Source organism: Sorex fumeus, unplaced genomic scaffold, assembly GCF_029834395.1.
Source record: "Sorex fumeus unplaced genomic scaffold, SorFum_2.1 ptg000063l, whole genome shotgun sequence".
NCBI lineage: Eukaryota > Metazoa > Chordata > Mammalia > Eulipotyphla > Soricidae > Sorex > Sorex fumeus.
The window spans coordinates 57,245,761-57,263,706 of NW_026606120.1; the positions used below are offsets into that span (position 1 = coordinate 57,245,761).

The 17,946-nt window shown below is 40.0% G+C and overlaps 1 protein-coding gene across 8 annotated transcripts in view; it reads left to right on the top strand.

Annotated features, from left to right (window-relative positions):
• Window positions 1–17,946, top strand: part of ACACA (acetyl-CoA carboxylase alpha) — a 322,008-nt gene that overhangs the window by 151,737 nt on the left and 152,325 nt on the right. For all 8 annotated transcript variants that reach the window (XM_056128109.1, XM_056128108.1, XM_056128110.1 and 5 more), the window contains 6 exons: window positions 992–1,126; window positions 1,586–1,732; window positions 2,075–2,263; window positions 2,955–3,055; window positions 4,783–4,871; window positions 11,672–11,796. In XM_056128109.1, the coding sequence (XP_055984084.1) occupies window positions 992–1,126; window positions 1,586–1,732; window positions 2,075–2,263; window positions 2,955–3,055; window positions 4,783–4,871; window positions 11,672–11,796 (786 nt within the window). The remainder of the gene's footprint in view (window positions 1–991; window positions 1,127–1,585; window positions 1,733–2,074; window positions 2,264–2,954; window positions 3,056–4,782; window positions 4,872–11,671; window positions 11,797–17,946) is intronic.

The following is a 17,946-nucleotide window of genomic DNA, read 5'->3' on the forward strand; positions in this document are numbered from 1 at the left end:
ATAATCAGAATTTAAGATCATTGAAGATCTTTTTAAGACATACTATGAAGTTTAGACTACCCTGGAGACAGGGGAATAGATGAACAATTCTTTTTTTCTTTTTGCTTTTTGGGTCACACCCAGCGATGCACAGGGATTACTCCTGGCTCTGCACTCAGGAGTTACTCCTGGCGATGCTCGGGGCACCATATGGGATGCTGGGAATCGAACCCGGATAGGCCACGTGCAAGGCAAACGCCCTACCCGCTGTGCTATCGCTCCAGCCCTATTTTATTTTTTAATTTTGGTTCGCACTGGCTTTCCCGTGGCTCTGTATTCAGAGTCATCCTGGTAGCTTGTGGAACATGTGGTATGTCAGGGATTGAATCTGGGTCATCAGCATGCAAGGCAAGTGCCTTACCTTCTGTACTATCTCTCTGGTCTCTAAAATTAAAATAATCATAATTTGAGATCATGAAGAATCTTTTAAGAAATACTACGAAGTTTAGACTATTCTAAAGGCTGTGGAGTAAAGGACAGTCATATATATGATGAAATTCAGGCACTAGAGATAATTTTTTTCAGTGACATTATTGGAAGTTTATGTCACATAGGGAAATCTGTTGGGGGTAAGGGAGTTGAATTATAATTTATTGATAGATAAGAGATGAAGAAGTAAAGAATGGCCCTTAAGTTTGGCCTGGAGATCTTAGGGAGAAAAAGGAAACCCCTAGATTCATGTATATATGGAGGATACATTAGTTTATCACTTCAAAGTATAAAGTGAAAAACACAAACTAACGACAAAATTTAAATAGAAAGTCAATAACTGTTATTAATTTGGGGAACTTTGTACGAAAAGCTTTTCTTATTGCCTGCCTCCTGGTCCTTTGGAGGTTCCTGTTTTTATGTGCTATTTGAGGATAGTCATATGTAGATGCTAAAGGAAAACCTCTTTAAATCACTTCATTTATGTCTAGAGGTCAAGCTCTTATTTTATTTTTCACTCCAGGTAATGAAGATGGTAATGACCTTAACAGCTGCAGAGTCTGGCTGTGTTCATTATGTCAAGCGGCCTGGAGCAGCTCTTGATCCAGGATGTGTAATAGCCAAGATGCAGTTGGATAACCCCAGCAAGGTCCAGCAGGTATATCGGAAAGTGCTTTGGATGTTGCTTTCCATGAGCAGATTATATGCTAGTGGCAAACTGGAAGGGACAAATGAATTTATAGCTTGGTTTGCTTACATTTTTTCTTTTTTTTCTTAATTTAAAAAATATTTCTGCTCCCTTCTCCTCCTCCTCCTTCCCTTTATTGTTGTTTTGGTTACAATCACGAGTGTGCCCATTTGTGTGGCTGAGGTGCTCACGGAGGGGGTCAATCCCCAGGTTTGCACACTTGGCTGTGCTGATCACTGAGGGATTTAGGCTTTGCAAGTGTTCTACAATCCCTCACTTTCCTCAGATTATTCTCCATTGACTTTTCTCCTTGTAGCCATATATGGTGGCAAACTGTCTTGGTCCTGAAGGATGGCTCCACGTTGAAATAGTGGGCTTGTACACTGAGTAGGGGTAGTGGATAATTTGATCTCTCTTTGGGGTTGACAGGCTGAGCTTCACACAGGTAGTCTGCCACGGATCCAGAGCACAGCTCTCCGAGGCGAGAAGCTCCATCGAGTGTTCCACTATGTCCTGGATAACCTGGTCAATGTGATGAATGGATACTGCCTTCCAGATCCTTTCTTCAGCAACAGGGTATGAACCACTTTTATTGGGGAAAGGATAGACAAATAGGGGAGTTGTTTTCCATCATAGTCTGAAAGTTGCATAAGGGATTATGTTTCAGAGTATGGCAAAGAAAACCTTTTGCCTGGAACTTGCTCCCCTTTATGTGTAGGATTTTGAAGTTTTTAATGTTGGCCTTTTTGTTTCTGTCATTGATTTCACATTTCCTTATGATATAAACTAGAGAATAAGGGTAGTGCTATGGGCTTTTATTGAAATTTTAAAGAACTATGTGATAATGAATTTAGATGTATCATTTCATTTAGGGCATTTCTGTAATTTCATCTGTATCCTACTTCATTTTCTTCTCAGGTAAAAGACTGGGTGGAGCGGTTGATGAAGACCCTCAGAGATCCCTCATTGCCTCTCCTAGAGTTGCAAGATATCATGACCAGTGTCTCTGGTCGTATTCCTCCCAACGTGGAGAAGTCTATCAAGAAAGAAATGGCTCAGTATGCTAGTAACATCACATCAGTCCTTTGCCAGTTTCCTAGCCAACAGGTATCAATAGAGTGATACTACTGTTGTTTTCCTCCGACTATAAGTTCTAGAGTTCACATTGTAGGAGTCCTTCCTGTGTGGGTTCTCCTCTTGAGATACTGTACTTTACAGTTTTAAGCATTGTGCTTTCACAAAATTGCCCTATGATACAAGTTCATGATGTAAGTACTATATGTGAAATGTGTGGTTATAAGAAAGGCATACTTTGGTCACATGCTCCATAGAGTTCATGAGGCTGTACCCTAATTAGAGATATTTCTGTGAATTTCAAGTAGACATTTATAATTTTATAGAGACTTGTTTTCCTCCTCTACACCATACTTACCCTTTATAAATATGAAGCAAATTGACATATAGGAAGTAAAACTGAACCAGTGGAGAGTAAAGATTGAACCTTGACTGTAAAGGGTACTTGTTTTTTAGGATATTGTTTACAATGGTAGTTTTTGTGATACAGTCAGGAGTTCTTCTGGGAAATGGTGAAAAGAGATCAGACTTGTTTGCTTTTTTTTTTTTTAACAGAAGCTGCTATACTGTGACTTGGTAATTTCAGTTGCTCCCAACATGTGAAGGATAGAAAGTATTGTGCAATAATTAAGATTCTTAGTGGTGATGTTGTTTATGTAGGTTAATACTTCAGGAGACTTTCTTGATTTTTGTCTTCATTTTGTCCCCCTTTCTGATACTTTAGATTGCCAACATTCTAGATAGCCACGCAGCTACATTGAACCGGAAATCTGAACGGGAAGTCTTCTTCATGAATACTCAGAGTATTGTCCAACTGGTACAGAGGTATTATATATAACACCAAACTCCCAGCTGTCCATCCCAGTACCTTTTTTTTTTCATCTAAGCAGTCATGAAGAGATTTAATTCAGATTTGACTCATTGAAATTAGAAAATACCTTCAATCTTAGGAATTTTTTTTAATTGAATCACTGTGAGATACAGTTACAAAGCTTTCATATTTGAGTTTCTGTCATACAATGATCAAATACCATTTCCTTCACCAGTGCACGTTTTCCACCACCAAAATTCCCAGTATTCCCCCTATCCCAACCTCCCTGCCTCTGTGGCAGACAATTTCCATAATACTTTCACTCTACTTTGATTACATTCAATATTTTGACACCAGTCCCACCATAATTATTTAAAATTTTCCCAGTCAAACCTGCCAGAAAGGCAATGCTAGACAATTTATTTTGTATTGCTTTTTATGAATAGAATGTGATGTCATGTGGCACTCCTGGAATTCTAAAATTTTAATAATTAGGGTCTGGAGAGATCTCTGCAGTGACCTGCTCTGTTTCGAAATTTTTTTGTGTATCTCTGGATCATGGCCCTCCCAAGTACCTGGGCTTCTCATTGAGTTCTGGAAGATGGTGACCACCGGGATTCCTAGGGGCAGGCAGAAGGACAGCACCTGCTCCCATCTGGAGTAGCCCAGCGAAAGTGGCCTGTTGCAAAGTCTGGAGGCATCTCTGTAGTGAGCTGCTTGGTTCTGAGATTCTTTTGTGTGTCTCGTCTTAGGATATATTTTGTCTTCTAAATAATTTACAATTGTGATCTAACTCTCATAGTCAATATTTATGGCTCTTTTCTATTTTGTATCTCTCTGTCAAACTATGAAAGCACAGACTTTTTATTTTTATTTTGGCTTTTTGGGTCACACCTGGCGATCTTAGGGGTTCCTCCTGGCTCTGCACTCAGAATTTACTCCTGGCGATGCTTGGGGGACCATATAGGATACCAGGGATCAAACTGGAGTTGGCCGTGTGCAATGAAAATACCTTACTTGCTGTACTATCACTATGGCTCCAGCAGACTTTTTAAAGTTTCTGTTTTTTTTTTTTGGGGGGGGGGGCATACCAGGCCAACCCAGGTTCAATCTCTGGCACCTCATATGGTTCCCTGAACACCTCCAGGTATAGCCCCCAAACATAAAAACAACCCCCCCCCCAATATACTCATACATTTTCTAGATAGTTATTCATTTTGAGGAATTTATTCTACATAACATTAAGAAAAGATTCGTAGCACAGTTTGGGCTATCAAGTGGCTTTTGGTTTGTTCTCCCTTTCTCTCTTTCTCTCTCTCTCTCTCTCTCTCTTTTTTTTTTTTCTTTTTGGGTCACACCTGGCGATGCACAGGGGTTACTCCTGGCTCTGCACTCAGGAATTACTCCTGGTGGTGCTCGGGACCATAATGGGATGCTGGGAATCGAACCCGGGTTGGCCGTGTGCAAGGCAAACACCCTACCCACTGTTCCATCTCTCCAGCCCTTTCTTTTTCTTTAAGATAATCTTATTTATAGTCAGATTTCTTTCAGAGTTGATATGTAAACCAATCTGTTTAGTTGGTTGTAGGCTGCTTCTGTCCCATCTACTATTCAGAGGGAAAGTAGCTCAGTTGAATGTTTACCAAGTAAATCTGGGCTGTAGATTTATTATTTAATAGTCTGTTCTTGAATAGTATCACAGGTTGTAGTTTTTTATTTGAGCCTTTTTATGCTTGCCTAGGTACCGAAGTGGCATCCGAGGCCACATGAAGGCTGTAGTGATGGACCTGCTGCGGCAGTACCTGAGAGTAGAGACACAGTTTCAGAGTGGTAAGTCTCTTCTCGTGGACTCAGTATTGAGTGGTATTGTGCAACATATGTGAACTGCAGCATCTGTCCGTCCAGCCACAGAAACTTGCTATTCAACTCTTTCTTCAGTCACCACTCTCATTTTCTTTTTTTGGGGGGGGTGGGGGTGGGGTGGGGTGGGGTACCACAGTCAGAGGTGTCACAGCTGCACTTGGCTTGTTCCATAGCAGTCGTGCCTGGCAGTGCTCAGGGGACCATGCAGAGCAGGAATGGAACATGGGCATCCTGCATGTGAAATATGTGCTTAAAACATTGATCTGTCTCTCCAGCTCTTGCCTGCCTCTTTAATAAAGGAAAATATTGGAGCTGGGGATATGGCGTAAATGGTACAATACATGTCTGGAATGGGTGGGACCTTGATAATCCTTAGTACACCATGGCCCTCTGAGTGTCGTAGGACATAATACTGGTGGTCGCTAAGCACTGCTAGGCCCACAATGTATAACTGCTAATGGTCCCAGTGTATGAGGAAAAGAAATCACAACAAAAACTCTGAAACTTTCATAACACTAGTGCCAAATAGAGAACAACAGAACAAAGTTTGTGGGATCAGAGAGAGAGTAAAGAGGTTAAGGCATTCCCTTGCATGTGGCCAATTCAATTTTGATCTTCTCCTCAGCACCACATGATCTCCCAAGCATTGCAGGATGTGGTCCTGGAGGCCTCTGAGCATTGCTCGATATGGGTGACCTTGCAGGCCTGGCTAGTCGAGCATCACTAAGCAGTGCTCCCAAGTCTCCTGAGCACTGCTGGGGAACTGCCAAACCATAGCTTGATGAGATTGTGAGCTGAGTAGCTCTGGGAAAGGGCTGAGATCATATTCTTTCTAGTAGAGATTAGTATTCTCTGTTGGTGTTTTCTGGATTTAGTATAGTAAGAGTTGGTTGAGTCATGACAAAACTTAAAGTGAGTATATCTGAAGAGCTTGCCTCTCAGCATCTAATCCATAGATTGAACTCATAGGCTTCTGGAAAAGGCTCAGATATGCTGATTTTTTAGTTCATCGATTAGGTGCAATTTATCCCTGGCTTTCTCTGAAGAGCTTCACTAAATGATCTGTAGCACTGGAGCACTGTCCTCCCGTTGTTTATCAATTTCGTTAAGCGGGCACCAGTAACATCTCCATTGTGAGACTTGTTACTGTTTTTGGCATATCGAATATGCCACAGGGAGCTTGCCAGGCTCTGCCGTGCGGGCGGGATACTCTCAGTAACTTGCCAGGCTCTCCAAGAGGGACGGATGAATCGAACCCGGGTCGGCCACGTGCAAGGCAAATGCCCTACCCGCTGTGCTATGCGTAAAAGTCTAAATGTGAAACATCCTGGCTAAGATTTTAAAGATAATGTACTGCTGATAATGCTTCTTGCCACAAGGTGGCAGTTAAACACCACAGAATTTGAAATATTGTCTAACATTTTCTTTTATCTAATTTGTTTCCTTTTGCATCCTTAAAAAAATAAAAAGAGAAAATCAAAATAAGATGGCTCTGCTACTCAATACTAGAAAAAAAACCTCAAATATTTTGAACCAAATCCAGCATTGTGCCAAACTACATCATTGCCAAGTTGGCTTTATCCCACTAATGTAAATTTGATTAATGCTGATAACCAATTAAAGTTTCTCAAGTAATAGATTAGGAAAAGGAAAAATATATGGCTCTCCTATCAGGATATGTAGAAGGAAAGCATTTAACAAAATATATGTAAATTAAGAATGAAATCAAGGGGGCTGGAGCAATAGCACAGCGGGTAGAGCGTTTGCTTTGAATGTGGCCAACCTGGGTTTGATTCCCAGCATCTTATATGGTCCCCTGAGCACTGCCAGGAGTAATTCCTGAGTGCAGAGCCAGGAGTAACCCCTGTGCATTTCTGGGTGTGACCCAAAAAGCAAAAAAAAAACGAATGAAATCCAACTTTTTGTTTATTTGTTTTTTGATCACACCTGCTGATGCTCAGGATTTATTCTTGGGAGACATCTGGGATGCTGGGGATCGAACCTGGGTCAGACATGCAAGATGAGTGCTTTACCCCTTGTACTATTGCTCTGGTTCCTGAAATTAAACATTAATTTCATAAAGTGTCCTCACAAAAATATCTATAGGATACATCATATATGGGAGAACATTTGGAAGCATTTTCTTTAACATTAGGAAAAGGGCTTGTTATTATTTTTATTTAGTATCATACTACATATGCTAGCCAATACAGTAAAGAAAAGAAAAAAAAATTAAACTAGAAAGGAAAAAAAATCTGCCAGTATTATTATATGATATCCACCTGAAAGTCTCAAAGAATTCACATGTTTCTAATTAAAATTGTTAAAGTCATAGCAATGTAGCTGGATACAAAGTCAATATACAGCTTGTGGTTATTTCTTGATAGTAGGATAGTCATTTAGAAAAAGCAATTTAGAAAAATATGCCATTTCAAATAATAACCCCAGGGCTAGAAAGATAGCTTAGTGGACTGAGCACATGCTTTGAATGCAAGAGGCCTGGATTCATCCCTAGCACCACATGGTTGCAAGCACCACCGCGAATAGCTCCAAACAGAAAACACTAAAGGATAAATCCGACTACAACCTTGTAAGCCTCTTTTTGAGTAAATTATAAACTGGAGTAATACCAAAGTAGATCTAAATAAAAGTCATGATCTTAAATAAGCATATATATTTGTAAAGTGTTGATTCTTCCTGAATTTATGCTCATTGATGTTGTGAAAATTCTGCTAGGCATAGTATAATGGGTAGGATGCTTGCTTTACATGTAGCTATTTTAAGTTAGATCCCTGCACCTCATATGGTCCCTCAAGCACCACCAGGAGAGATCCCTAAGCACAGAGCCAGGAATAATCCCTGAGCACTCTTGGGTGTGACCTCTCCTTTCCTTCCCCCCCCCCCATCAAACATCCAAAAAAAAAAAAACTTAATATAAAGGGTCTGGAGAGATAGTACAGGGGTGGAGATACTTTTCTCGAATGTCGCTGACATGCTTTGATAACCAACACCATGTAAGGTTCCCCAAAGCACTGTCAGGAATGACCCTTCAGCATACAGCTGGAATGACCCCTGAGCATCGATCCCCGAGTGCCACAGAGAATAGGCTGTACCACCCCTCCCAAATTAATATAGAGCTATATTAATAAAGAGTGTAATATTTACATAGGCACAGATTAAAAGGTCAGTGGAACACAATAACTCAGATCCAACTTATATGAATACATTATTTCAGATACAGCCAGTATTGTTGATATTGAGGAAAAAATAAACTTTCCAAAAAATGTTACTGGAACCGTGGATTATCCATTTGTAAAACTAAGTGAAAAAATTGGGTCCATATATGAAACTGTCCACACACAAACTCCTGATGAATCATGGAATTTAACTTGTACTAAGGAGGCAAAACTACTAAAATTTTAGAAAATCCTGTGACATCAAGTAGAGAAGATTTTATCATACAAGACATGCGAATACAAACTAAAAAGGAAAAGGTTAACTTGACCTAACTTAAAAACTAGTGTAAGATACCATAATGTGGGGCCAGAGTGATAGTACAGCAAGTAAGGTGCTTGCTTGCACACGCCCAAATTGGGTTCGATTCCCAGCATCCCATGTAGTCCACTGAGCCTACCAGGAGAGATTCCTGAGCTAGGAGTAACCCCTGAGCGCTGCTGCCTCCTCCCACCCCCCAAAATAGATACCATGAGATTGAAATACAAGCCCCTACTTAGGAGACACTATTTCCAAAACATACAAACAACAAAGGATTAATTTCTGTAATACTTACTCTACAAATCAAAAGGCACTTAATAGAAAAATGTCCAAAGACTATGAAAAGAAAACTCACATTAGAAACAGCACAAATCATGCTCAGTCTCATTACTTTTTTTGAGAAATGTGTACCATACTGTGGTGAGATTGGCAAGCATTAAATAGTCACATCAGGACCACAGAGATTGTTCAAAGGGTTGGAGCACTTGCTTTCTCTGCTGGAACCCCAGGCTCAGTCCCCAACACTGCATGGTCCCCCAAGCACGGGCAGGAATAGCTCCCAAACACCTTCAGGTGGGGCCCTCAAGCTATACAGAAGTCACACCGTTTTCTGTTCCTTCTGTAAATGGAAGTATAAATTGGCATAACCATTTTGGAAAATGGTTTGCAAATATCTAATATTCTTTGTTATGTAGTTGTTCTTTGATCTAGCTATTTCACTCATCAGTAATATGCTCCAGGGCAGGTGAGATGGCTTCAAGGACTGGAATAGTGTTTTGCTTATAGGAGCCCTGGGCTCAGTCCTTGGCACCACCACATTATTAGGTGTGGCTCCCTTCAAAGTAATATGCTCTACAGAAAGTGTTACACATGCGTTTTAAACATTATATATGCCTGTTTTGTGGCTGCGTTGTTTATAATAGCAAAAACAAACAAGAAATCCAGGAAACATATGAATATATGAAGTAAAATAGCTGGTTGAATGCTGGTCTACTCTTACTTCAAAGGATTACCATACAACATTAAAAATGGAGAAACCAAGTTTTATGTGTGAACAAAAGGATGCATCTCAAAAATAAAATGTTGACTGGAAAAAAACAGCTTATAGAAGGCTCCATATAAAATGTTTACATTTTTATCAAGTTGAAAAGCAGGAAAAAGGAGAGAGATTGTATAGGAGTTAAGGCACTTGCATTGCATGCAGCTGACCCTGGTTCAATCCGTAGCACCAATATGGTCTCTTAACAGTCTCTGAACACTGCCAAGTCTGTCCCAAAAACTCACTCCAAAAAGCAGTAAGAAATAAAACTTACGTTTGTGATTAAATACAAAGAAAAATGAAAGAAGAATTAACACAAAATTTAGCCTACTGGTTGTTTCTGAGGAGGAGCACGTATGGTTCCTTCAAAGATACTAAAAAAGTTCTATTAAGTTATATGGTATTTATCTTATTTGTGTATATTTCACAATAATTTTTTAATTGGTATTTTTTTTCTGCTTAGTATTGCTGCCACCTTCCCCACTTCCTTCTGGCTAAATTTTCTGTCCTAGCTATTCTTCTTACCAAAATAGGTTTCTTGGAGTCAAAACAATAGTACAGTGGATAGAGGCTCGCCTTGCATCTTGGCTAATATGGATTCAATCCCCAGTACCCCTAATGGTCTCCTAAACCCTGTCATATGTGACCTCTGAGCACTGCTGGGTATGACCCCCAAAGCCAAAAATAAATAAAATAGGTTTTTGTTGTGACTTGAAAGCTAAGCTTTTATAAAGGACTGCCAATTTTTAATTGGATTCTGATTTGTTCTATATGGGGCTTTTATGGAATCGATAGTCCCTTAAGTATTGTTGTCAGCTATTTTAAAAATAGACTGTAATTTCTATTTTGGGAGGGAAGGAACTGAGGGTTTGAGGCTTACCTGGCATTGCTCAAGGCTTACTCTTAGATCTGTGGTGCAGGAGGTCAGACTGGTGCTGACTGCGGGCAGGCAGTTGCCTTAACCCCTACACTATGTCTGTTCATTTACTTTCATTTAGAAAAAAAAGTTGGTCTCTAATATTTAAAACTGATACAAGCAGAGTTGCCCTGTGCCATTGTAATTGGTAGTCAAGGAATCCATTCTAATGCAACTTGAATACCACTGTTCTGGTCTGCAACTCAGCATAGAGTCTGAACTGAGGTGATAATCCTTTAGTATCCTCATAATTTCATAAGATTCTGAGCCTTGGCTGGAGCAATAGTACAATGGGTGGGTGTTTGTTTTGCACATTGTGACCCAGGTTTGATTCCTGGCACCCCATATGCTTCCCTGAGCATCAGAGATATTCCTGAGAGCAGAGTCAGGAGTAGCCCCTGAGCATTGCCAGGAGTGACCCAAAAAGAAAAAAAAAATAGATTCTGAGCCTTGAGATTCTTCAAACACTAATTCCCCTTCTTCTAGAAGTATAATTTGGATGTGAAACACAGAATATAACTCTCATCCCTTGGTGACGTTGTTGTAGATGTCTCATATATGTTTCTTTTGTCAAATAAAACTCTCTTGGCCAGACCCTGGTAAACTCCAGAAAGACCAGGAGAAATATACATAGTTGTAGTAGTCCTGTATACCTTTTGATTTAATGAAAGATTCTCTTTTGACCTATGCCTTAGTTTGGATTTGGAATTCCTGGGCATTGCTTAGCTACTCATGAATTTACAGAGGGGAGGAAACTTGATTCCAGAGGTAGCAGCCATACTTCTATGAATATTGATACATTTATTGTGGTTTTACCTATGATCTAAAACTGTTATAGTTTTCAGTGAGTCAAACATAGCCCCTGAATGTCAAGCTAGAGTAGACTTTAGAAATCATTAGATTTAATGGTTCTGATATTTCTTTTTAAGAAACAGAGCCTTTTCTTCTAAGAATATCATTTCAGAAAGCTAAATGACAGTGTTTATTTTTGTTTTTTGAGCCTCATCAAGTGCTCCTTATGGATACTTTTTTGTTTAGGGGGTTCACACCAGGAGTTACTCCTAGCTCTGCACTCAGAAGTTACTCCTGGTGGTGCTTGGAATAATATGGGCCATATGGGATTCCAGGAATTGAACCTGGGTTCGCCATATGCAAGGCAAGCACCCTATCCATTATACTATCACGCTGGCCCCTAAGAAAAGTATAAGGCTATTCCTTTTCACAGCCTATCTGGTAAATATATATATTGAAAACAAACATCATGTAAATATAAACATTGTTATCTGGGCGAGGATCACTTTTCTTTGTTATTTGCAGGTCACTATGACAAGTGTGTGTTTGCCCTTCGGGAGGAGAACAAGAGTGACATGAACACTGTGTTGAACTATATCTTCTCTCACGCTCAAGTCACCAAGAAGAATCTTCTGGTCACGATGCTTATTGTGAGTACCCTTTCTTAGAATCTTTAAGGATGGTTGATTATGCTTTTAAAAAAGTGTTTCTTTTCTGTTGACTGTGGCCAGAGGAAGCGCTCCTATCTGTGCAGTTATTGGATGAGTATGGCTTGGGCTGTAGACTGAAAATTTCTCTTATCTACTTTTGTCTTGGACCCTGGGAATCTGCTCCAGCCAGGAAAGGATTGTTGTAGCACTCTGCATACAATCTGGCACAGGCATTCTAATCTCTTGATTAAGAGATGCTCTATACTTCTCCATTCCTATCGTCACTAAAGTCAGTAGGTTAATTTTAATTTATATAGCCATTATACATTTTCATTATATGAATATAAGCAATATATTGTCTGAAATTTCAAAACTAGATACAGCAGTTAGAAGTCTAGTGCTTCTATCAAAGAAATTCAGATGTACTCTGCATCTCTATTGGCTCTTTTCTGTTTTATCTACATTGGAATCCAGGCTTAGATTTTTACTGATTGATGCTTTTCTAGCCATAGTCCAGTAATACAATTAGTAAAAGTGAGAATGAGAGCTAAGACCAGTGAATGCTCATTTGACCAGCAAGTAGAATTCTGAGTTGTTAAAGATTTTCAGAGCTGATTTGCAGGTTCTTCATGTCTTGATTTTTTTTTCCTAGTTGAGTTAGTCCGAGGATACAGAAAATAACAGGACTGTTCTTAGAGTCCCCATCCCATGAATAATTGCTTTACTGCTGCATGTTTGTCTTTTGTGTGGGGTAGAGAACCTTTTGTTCCCAGAGGTTCCTTTTGTCCCTTTGTGGAATTTGCATTGCTTGCACCTCAATCCCATCATTTCTTCTTGGAAGAAGAAAAAGCCATAAATCTTTACTGCTGTTCATTCAGTTACCTGCCTAGGTGGCCAACTCAAAGATATATAACATTTTTTAGAATAGCCATTTTAAATTATATGTTATTATAGGAAGAGTTCACTACCTTTGCTACCCCAAAAGCTGGATGCTAGAGAACCTCACGGACGCATTTGGACGAAAAAAGCAAACAAATATTATGCATATATATAAAAGCACTAGGTAAAGAAATGATATGATCTATACAACTTTTTTTATCTCAGTCAAAAAAAAGGGAAGAAACCTCCTGACTATTTAATTTATCTTTAAATTTAAATGCAAAGATTGCTTATTCTCATTTGGATAAATGTAACACTTTCTGTCTGAAAAGGGAAATGCAAGGGAGTAGAAGAATCTTTCAGTTTTGGACATAGGATTGGGTAGAATTTTCCCTTTTAGAAAGCTAATTATGGTGAGTTTTTCATTTTATTATGATTACCTTTTTAAGGACTTAACAGTTTTCTGTACTAAAAATAGACCAAAGCCCAGAATCCTTGGAGCAGCGGAAGAGTAATGATCGCCCAAGACTGTCGCTGGGTTTCTTAAATTCTAATTTGTAAGATATAGGGGCTCGGCTCGCTCCTTTTGCGGAGTGATTGTAAGTAACGCTTGCCTTAAGAATCTCATTATTGGAACACGGAGCCATATTTCCTCTGAGAATTCTGGAGTAGCTTTGAGCCGGGGCTGTTCATTTCTCAAGTAATCACGCTGGTGTGATGGAGAGAGAAAATGGCAGCTGTTCGGAGCTCAGGCCTTCAATTTTCTTCAGAGTCCAGTCACTCAAGTGTGTAATTACACGGGGGTGCTGCAGAGGCGTTGGGCCCTGTCAAAGAACTGGTTTGAGGCTTTGCTTTCTGCTTTTGCCAGTCAGGACAGGCATAAGCCAATGGGACTCTGACTTGCTGCTGTTCTTTTTTCCCCACCTTATCGTCCTGATTACTTCTTACCTGCATGGATAGGGCCCCAACTTTCTTTCCAGTCGACTGGGCTCTTTGGAGAAAAGAGCTGTTTCTTAGTGTTTGGATTTGAATGAATAGGACAGGGAGAAAAGGAGGAGGAAGAGGAAGACAGTTGAAGATGTGAATGAGGAAGATGTGTTTGTCCATTTATTTTGGCTTCTTCACAGTTTGTACTTAAAAACACAACTCAGTAAACATAGCTGGCCTTCGTATCATTACTTTCCTTTGGAAACATCAGGTACTTTCAGGAACTTCATACTAGAGACTTGGATATAAGGAATATGATTGAGCTGAGGGCCAGGGAACAGTGCTTCTGGAGCAGGAAGGACAATAGCACGATGCTCCTTTCTACCTTTCTAATCGAATAGTATGGCTGCAAGGCAAGGCTTCCTTCTTCTGCTTTGTAATTATCAGACACTTTGCCCCTGCGTTACCCTGCCATCAGCGTTAATGGTGGAAGCTGGTCAGGAGGACCATTATTTTAGTTGTTTGACTTACTCTTTTTGCATGTTTTATTGTCTTTAACAGATAACACCTGGACAAGGTAGCATTGCATTAACCTCAGCTTGTGTTCTCTACTGGCTCCCCTTTCTTCGCTTACCTTGGCTTCCTGGTTGATAGTCATATGTCTGACCTTCCAGTCTGTTTTCTAGAAATAGGAATGTTGCTGGTGTGCTTCACTGACCATAGATGGTGATTTCTGAGACCTTTGAATCTAGATGGAAGGATGGAGAAGATCAGGCTTCTGTGAATTAGTGTAGAATATGGGCTGCTCCAGTCAAGACAAGCCTTTGTCTCCATGGGAGGATGCTGAGTGTTCACCTGCCTTGGGGATGCTTGAGCAAATTCCTTCTAGTCTCGTACCTAATCTGGAAAGCAAAATATTAATTAAAAATGCTAAAGTCCTATTAGTTTTCTCCATGTGGAGGAACAGTGTGCCAATATTGAAAACGAAGTCTAAAAAATAGAAAGGTTTGTATAATGAAAACTCTTTTAATTTTAGAACTTAGAGCATTGATTACATTTACTGAGAGATATTGATGGACTTCTTAAATTTAGTCAAAATAAGCAATTTGTTACCAGTAAAGAGTATGGACGACTGGAGAGAAAGTACAGGAAGTAAGGTGCTTGCCTTGCACGCAGCTGACCATGGTTTGATTCCCACACGGCGTATGATTGTGGCCCCTGAGCTCCCAGCACCATCAGGTGTCATTCCTGAACAGTCAGGAATAGCTTCTCCCAAACTCCCTCTCTCTCCTAGCCCCAGTATCAGTAACCTCATGACTTTCTAGATAACAAAACATGTGTTGAAAGACACCTTGGTACTAGTTTGCCCCTCTTTTAGTGGGTGGGGGAACTGGGTGGTAGAAGGTGAGGGTGGGTTTAGAGTCTTACTTGCTGTGCTCAGGGCTTACTCCTGACTGCACTCAGGGGCTCAGGGATCATTCCTGGTGTGGCTTGAGGCCTTACCCTTATCTATCTCAGGGCCCCGCCTCTCACTCTTTATATCTCTCTTCTTTCTAGTGTGACTCATGTGAACATGATATAAGCACTGTTTAAATCTCTGTCTGAATAATGCCATGTTTAATGAGCTTCTGATTTGATTAAGATAAGTAGTATTTACAGTGCTGATCAGGTTGAATATAGCATCAGTGGTTGAGTGTCTTTTAAGTTTAGGGCCCTGGGTTTTTTCTCTAACTCTTCTCCACTTCCTCACCCACACACTCACCGAAATAAGATGAAAATCTGTTTAGTGTGCTTCCTTTCTACTTGTAATATGGCTGCAAGTAATTTTGTCCAGGTTATAAAGTTAAAATGTCTCAGTTATTGAAGCTTACTGTAAAAGGATATTAACAATTTCATATTAGACCTGTGCCTGTGTCTATAGAGTTTCAATCCCAGTTTGAACTGGTAGAAACTACTAGTCCATTGCAGTTAATGGGATAAGCGACTGACCTGGCTGAACAACAATTAATTTAAGAGTATTACATATCAGGTCACATTCTTTTTGGTTTTAATTGCCTTCAGTTCTGAGGATGCCGAGACCATATTGGGCTATAATGGGCTTTGTGGTACAGCTGCATAATTTTGGCTGTGGTCATTTAAGCATATTGTTATACATTTTTTGCAAATCTGGGAATTCCTTGTGTTTAATCACCAGAGAATAAAAGTAGAAGTGGTACCAATCTGAATTATCAGTGACCCAATATCTAACCCAAAATTAGCTGCAGGCTTGTTGAGTATATCTCTTTATGTTGAGCAAACACATCTGCTGGCATACTTACTATTAATATGAGTATGTCAGCATTGTTGTAAGATTCAGTGCTGCTCTTGGGCTGTCCAGTTGCTCAAAGGAAGGCTACTTCTTGGACAAATAGCCATAAGTTTTCTATTTTGATGTTTGCATCTTTAAAAAAAAATTTTTTTTTTTACCTTTTGGTGGGGACACGCACCTGGCTTTGCTCAGGACATACTCCTGACTGTGCTCAGAGAACGCTTCTGGCTAGGTATGAGGAACCATATGTGGTGCTGGGGATCATGTAAGGAAAGTGCCTTACCCACTTTACTTTTTCTCTTTTGGGCCTGGATGTTTTCATCTTACAATGCTTGGTTCTTATGAACAGCAAGGTTTTCCATTCTCAGTGATTTATTTCAGAACTTGGAACACTGTCTAGGTCAAGGAGAGCAGAGTTGAAACTGTTACTCCGGTTTTCTATTGCCATTTTTTATGCTTTAGTTCTAATGATGACAATGGAATGAAAATATCCAAGTCAGAATAAACAAACAGAAAATGTGGTTTATTTTACTGTGTTTATTAACGTACATCCAAGAAGATCTGGTTCTTCTGTACTTAATTGCAAGGAACACTCAGGAAGATTTTCAGCTGGAGATTGGGAGCAAATAATTACCTCCCTATTATTTTTCTAATCTCCATAGGTTCTTTATTTCCTCTTCCTTTTTTACAGATACAGTTTCTTCCCCTCCCCCCGCTCCCACCCCACACCCCCCATCCTACAGCCCTATACTATTTTTCTCATTGTAGAATGATAAATATTGAATTATTAATATGAAAGAGTTTTGTTTTAATATTAAAAATGATTTGGGTATTTTGCTTTGTTTTGGGTGTTTTTGGGTCATACTTGGCAGTGCGCAGGGTCTACTCCTGGATGCCTGGGATCGAACCCGGGTTGGTCACATGCAAGGCAGATGTCTTACCTGCTGTCCTATCACTCCAGCCCCTGTTTGGGGTTTTTAAGTTAGAATGTGATCTAGGCAAAAAGCTGACTTCATTTTCCTCTTTTCTGAAATGGTAGCTTAGGATTCCCTTTAACAGGTTTGGTAGGTAGCTAGTGTTCTAGTTGGGGAAGTGGAGAGGCCTTGGGTCACAAATGGTATTACTTAGGGCTTACTCCTAGCTCTGTGATTGGGGTGACCTTCTGACAGTGCTTGGGGGAACCATATGCAGTGCCAGAAGTGAACCAGGCAGGGTGCATGCATGTTAAGTTTGCACCCTGATCCCTGTACTCTCTTTTTGGCCTGGGCTGTGTCCTTATTTTGACATGGTCATTTCTTTGTAAATGTTGAGACCTTGAGTATTTGTAGCGAACAGGGTGCTTTTCAGGTATTTAGATCTCTCAGTGGGTCATTCTAATAAAATAACTCAAAAAGAATGTTTTCTCAGGTACTTTAGATGGAGAGGGATGCAGGTAGGAAAAACTTACCTGAGCAATAAAAGAACTGTCTTTTTATAAAAGATATTGTTTCTGATGATTTGATAAAGTTCTTAAATTCTGTTTTGCTCATTAAATCTCAGCAAACAAAAGTTAGTCACCTTTTCTCCTCCCTATTCTCTTTTATGTCCAAGTATAACCCTTGAACAGGTCTCCTGGTCTATGGCTCAATTAAAACCTAGATTTATATTCATTCTTTATTTTTGTATCTTCTGGCTTTTTTTTTTCCTTTTTTGTGTCATACCCAGCGATGATTTGCACTCAGGAATTACCCCTGGCTTGGGGGAACCATATGGAATGCTGGGAATCAAACCCGGATTGGCCACGTGCAAGGCAACACCCTACCCACTGTGCTATTACTCCAGCCCCATCTTCTGGCATTTTTATTTCGGTTTTGGTGACACCTGGCTGTGCTCAGGGGTTACTCCTGACTCTGAGCTCAGTGATCTCTTTTTGCAGAATTCAGGAGACCATATGGGGTGCAGGAGATTGAATGCAATTTGGCTGCATGATGGACAAGTGCCCTGCCCACTATACTGTATCTCTCTGGCCCATGTTCACTTTATTTTTTTATTTTTAA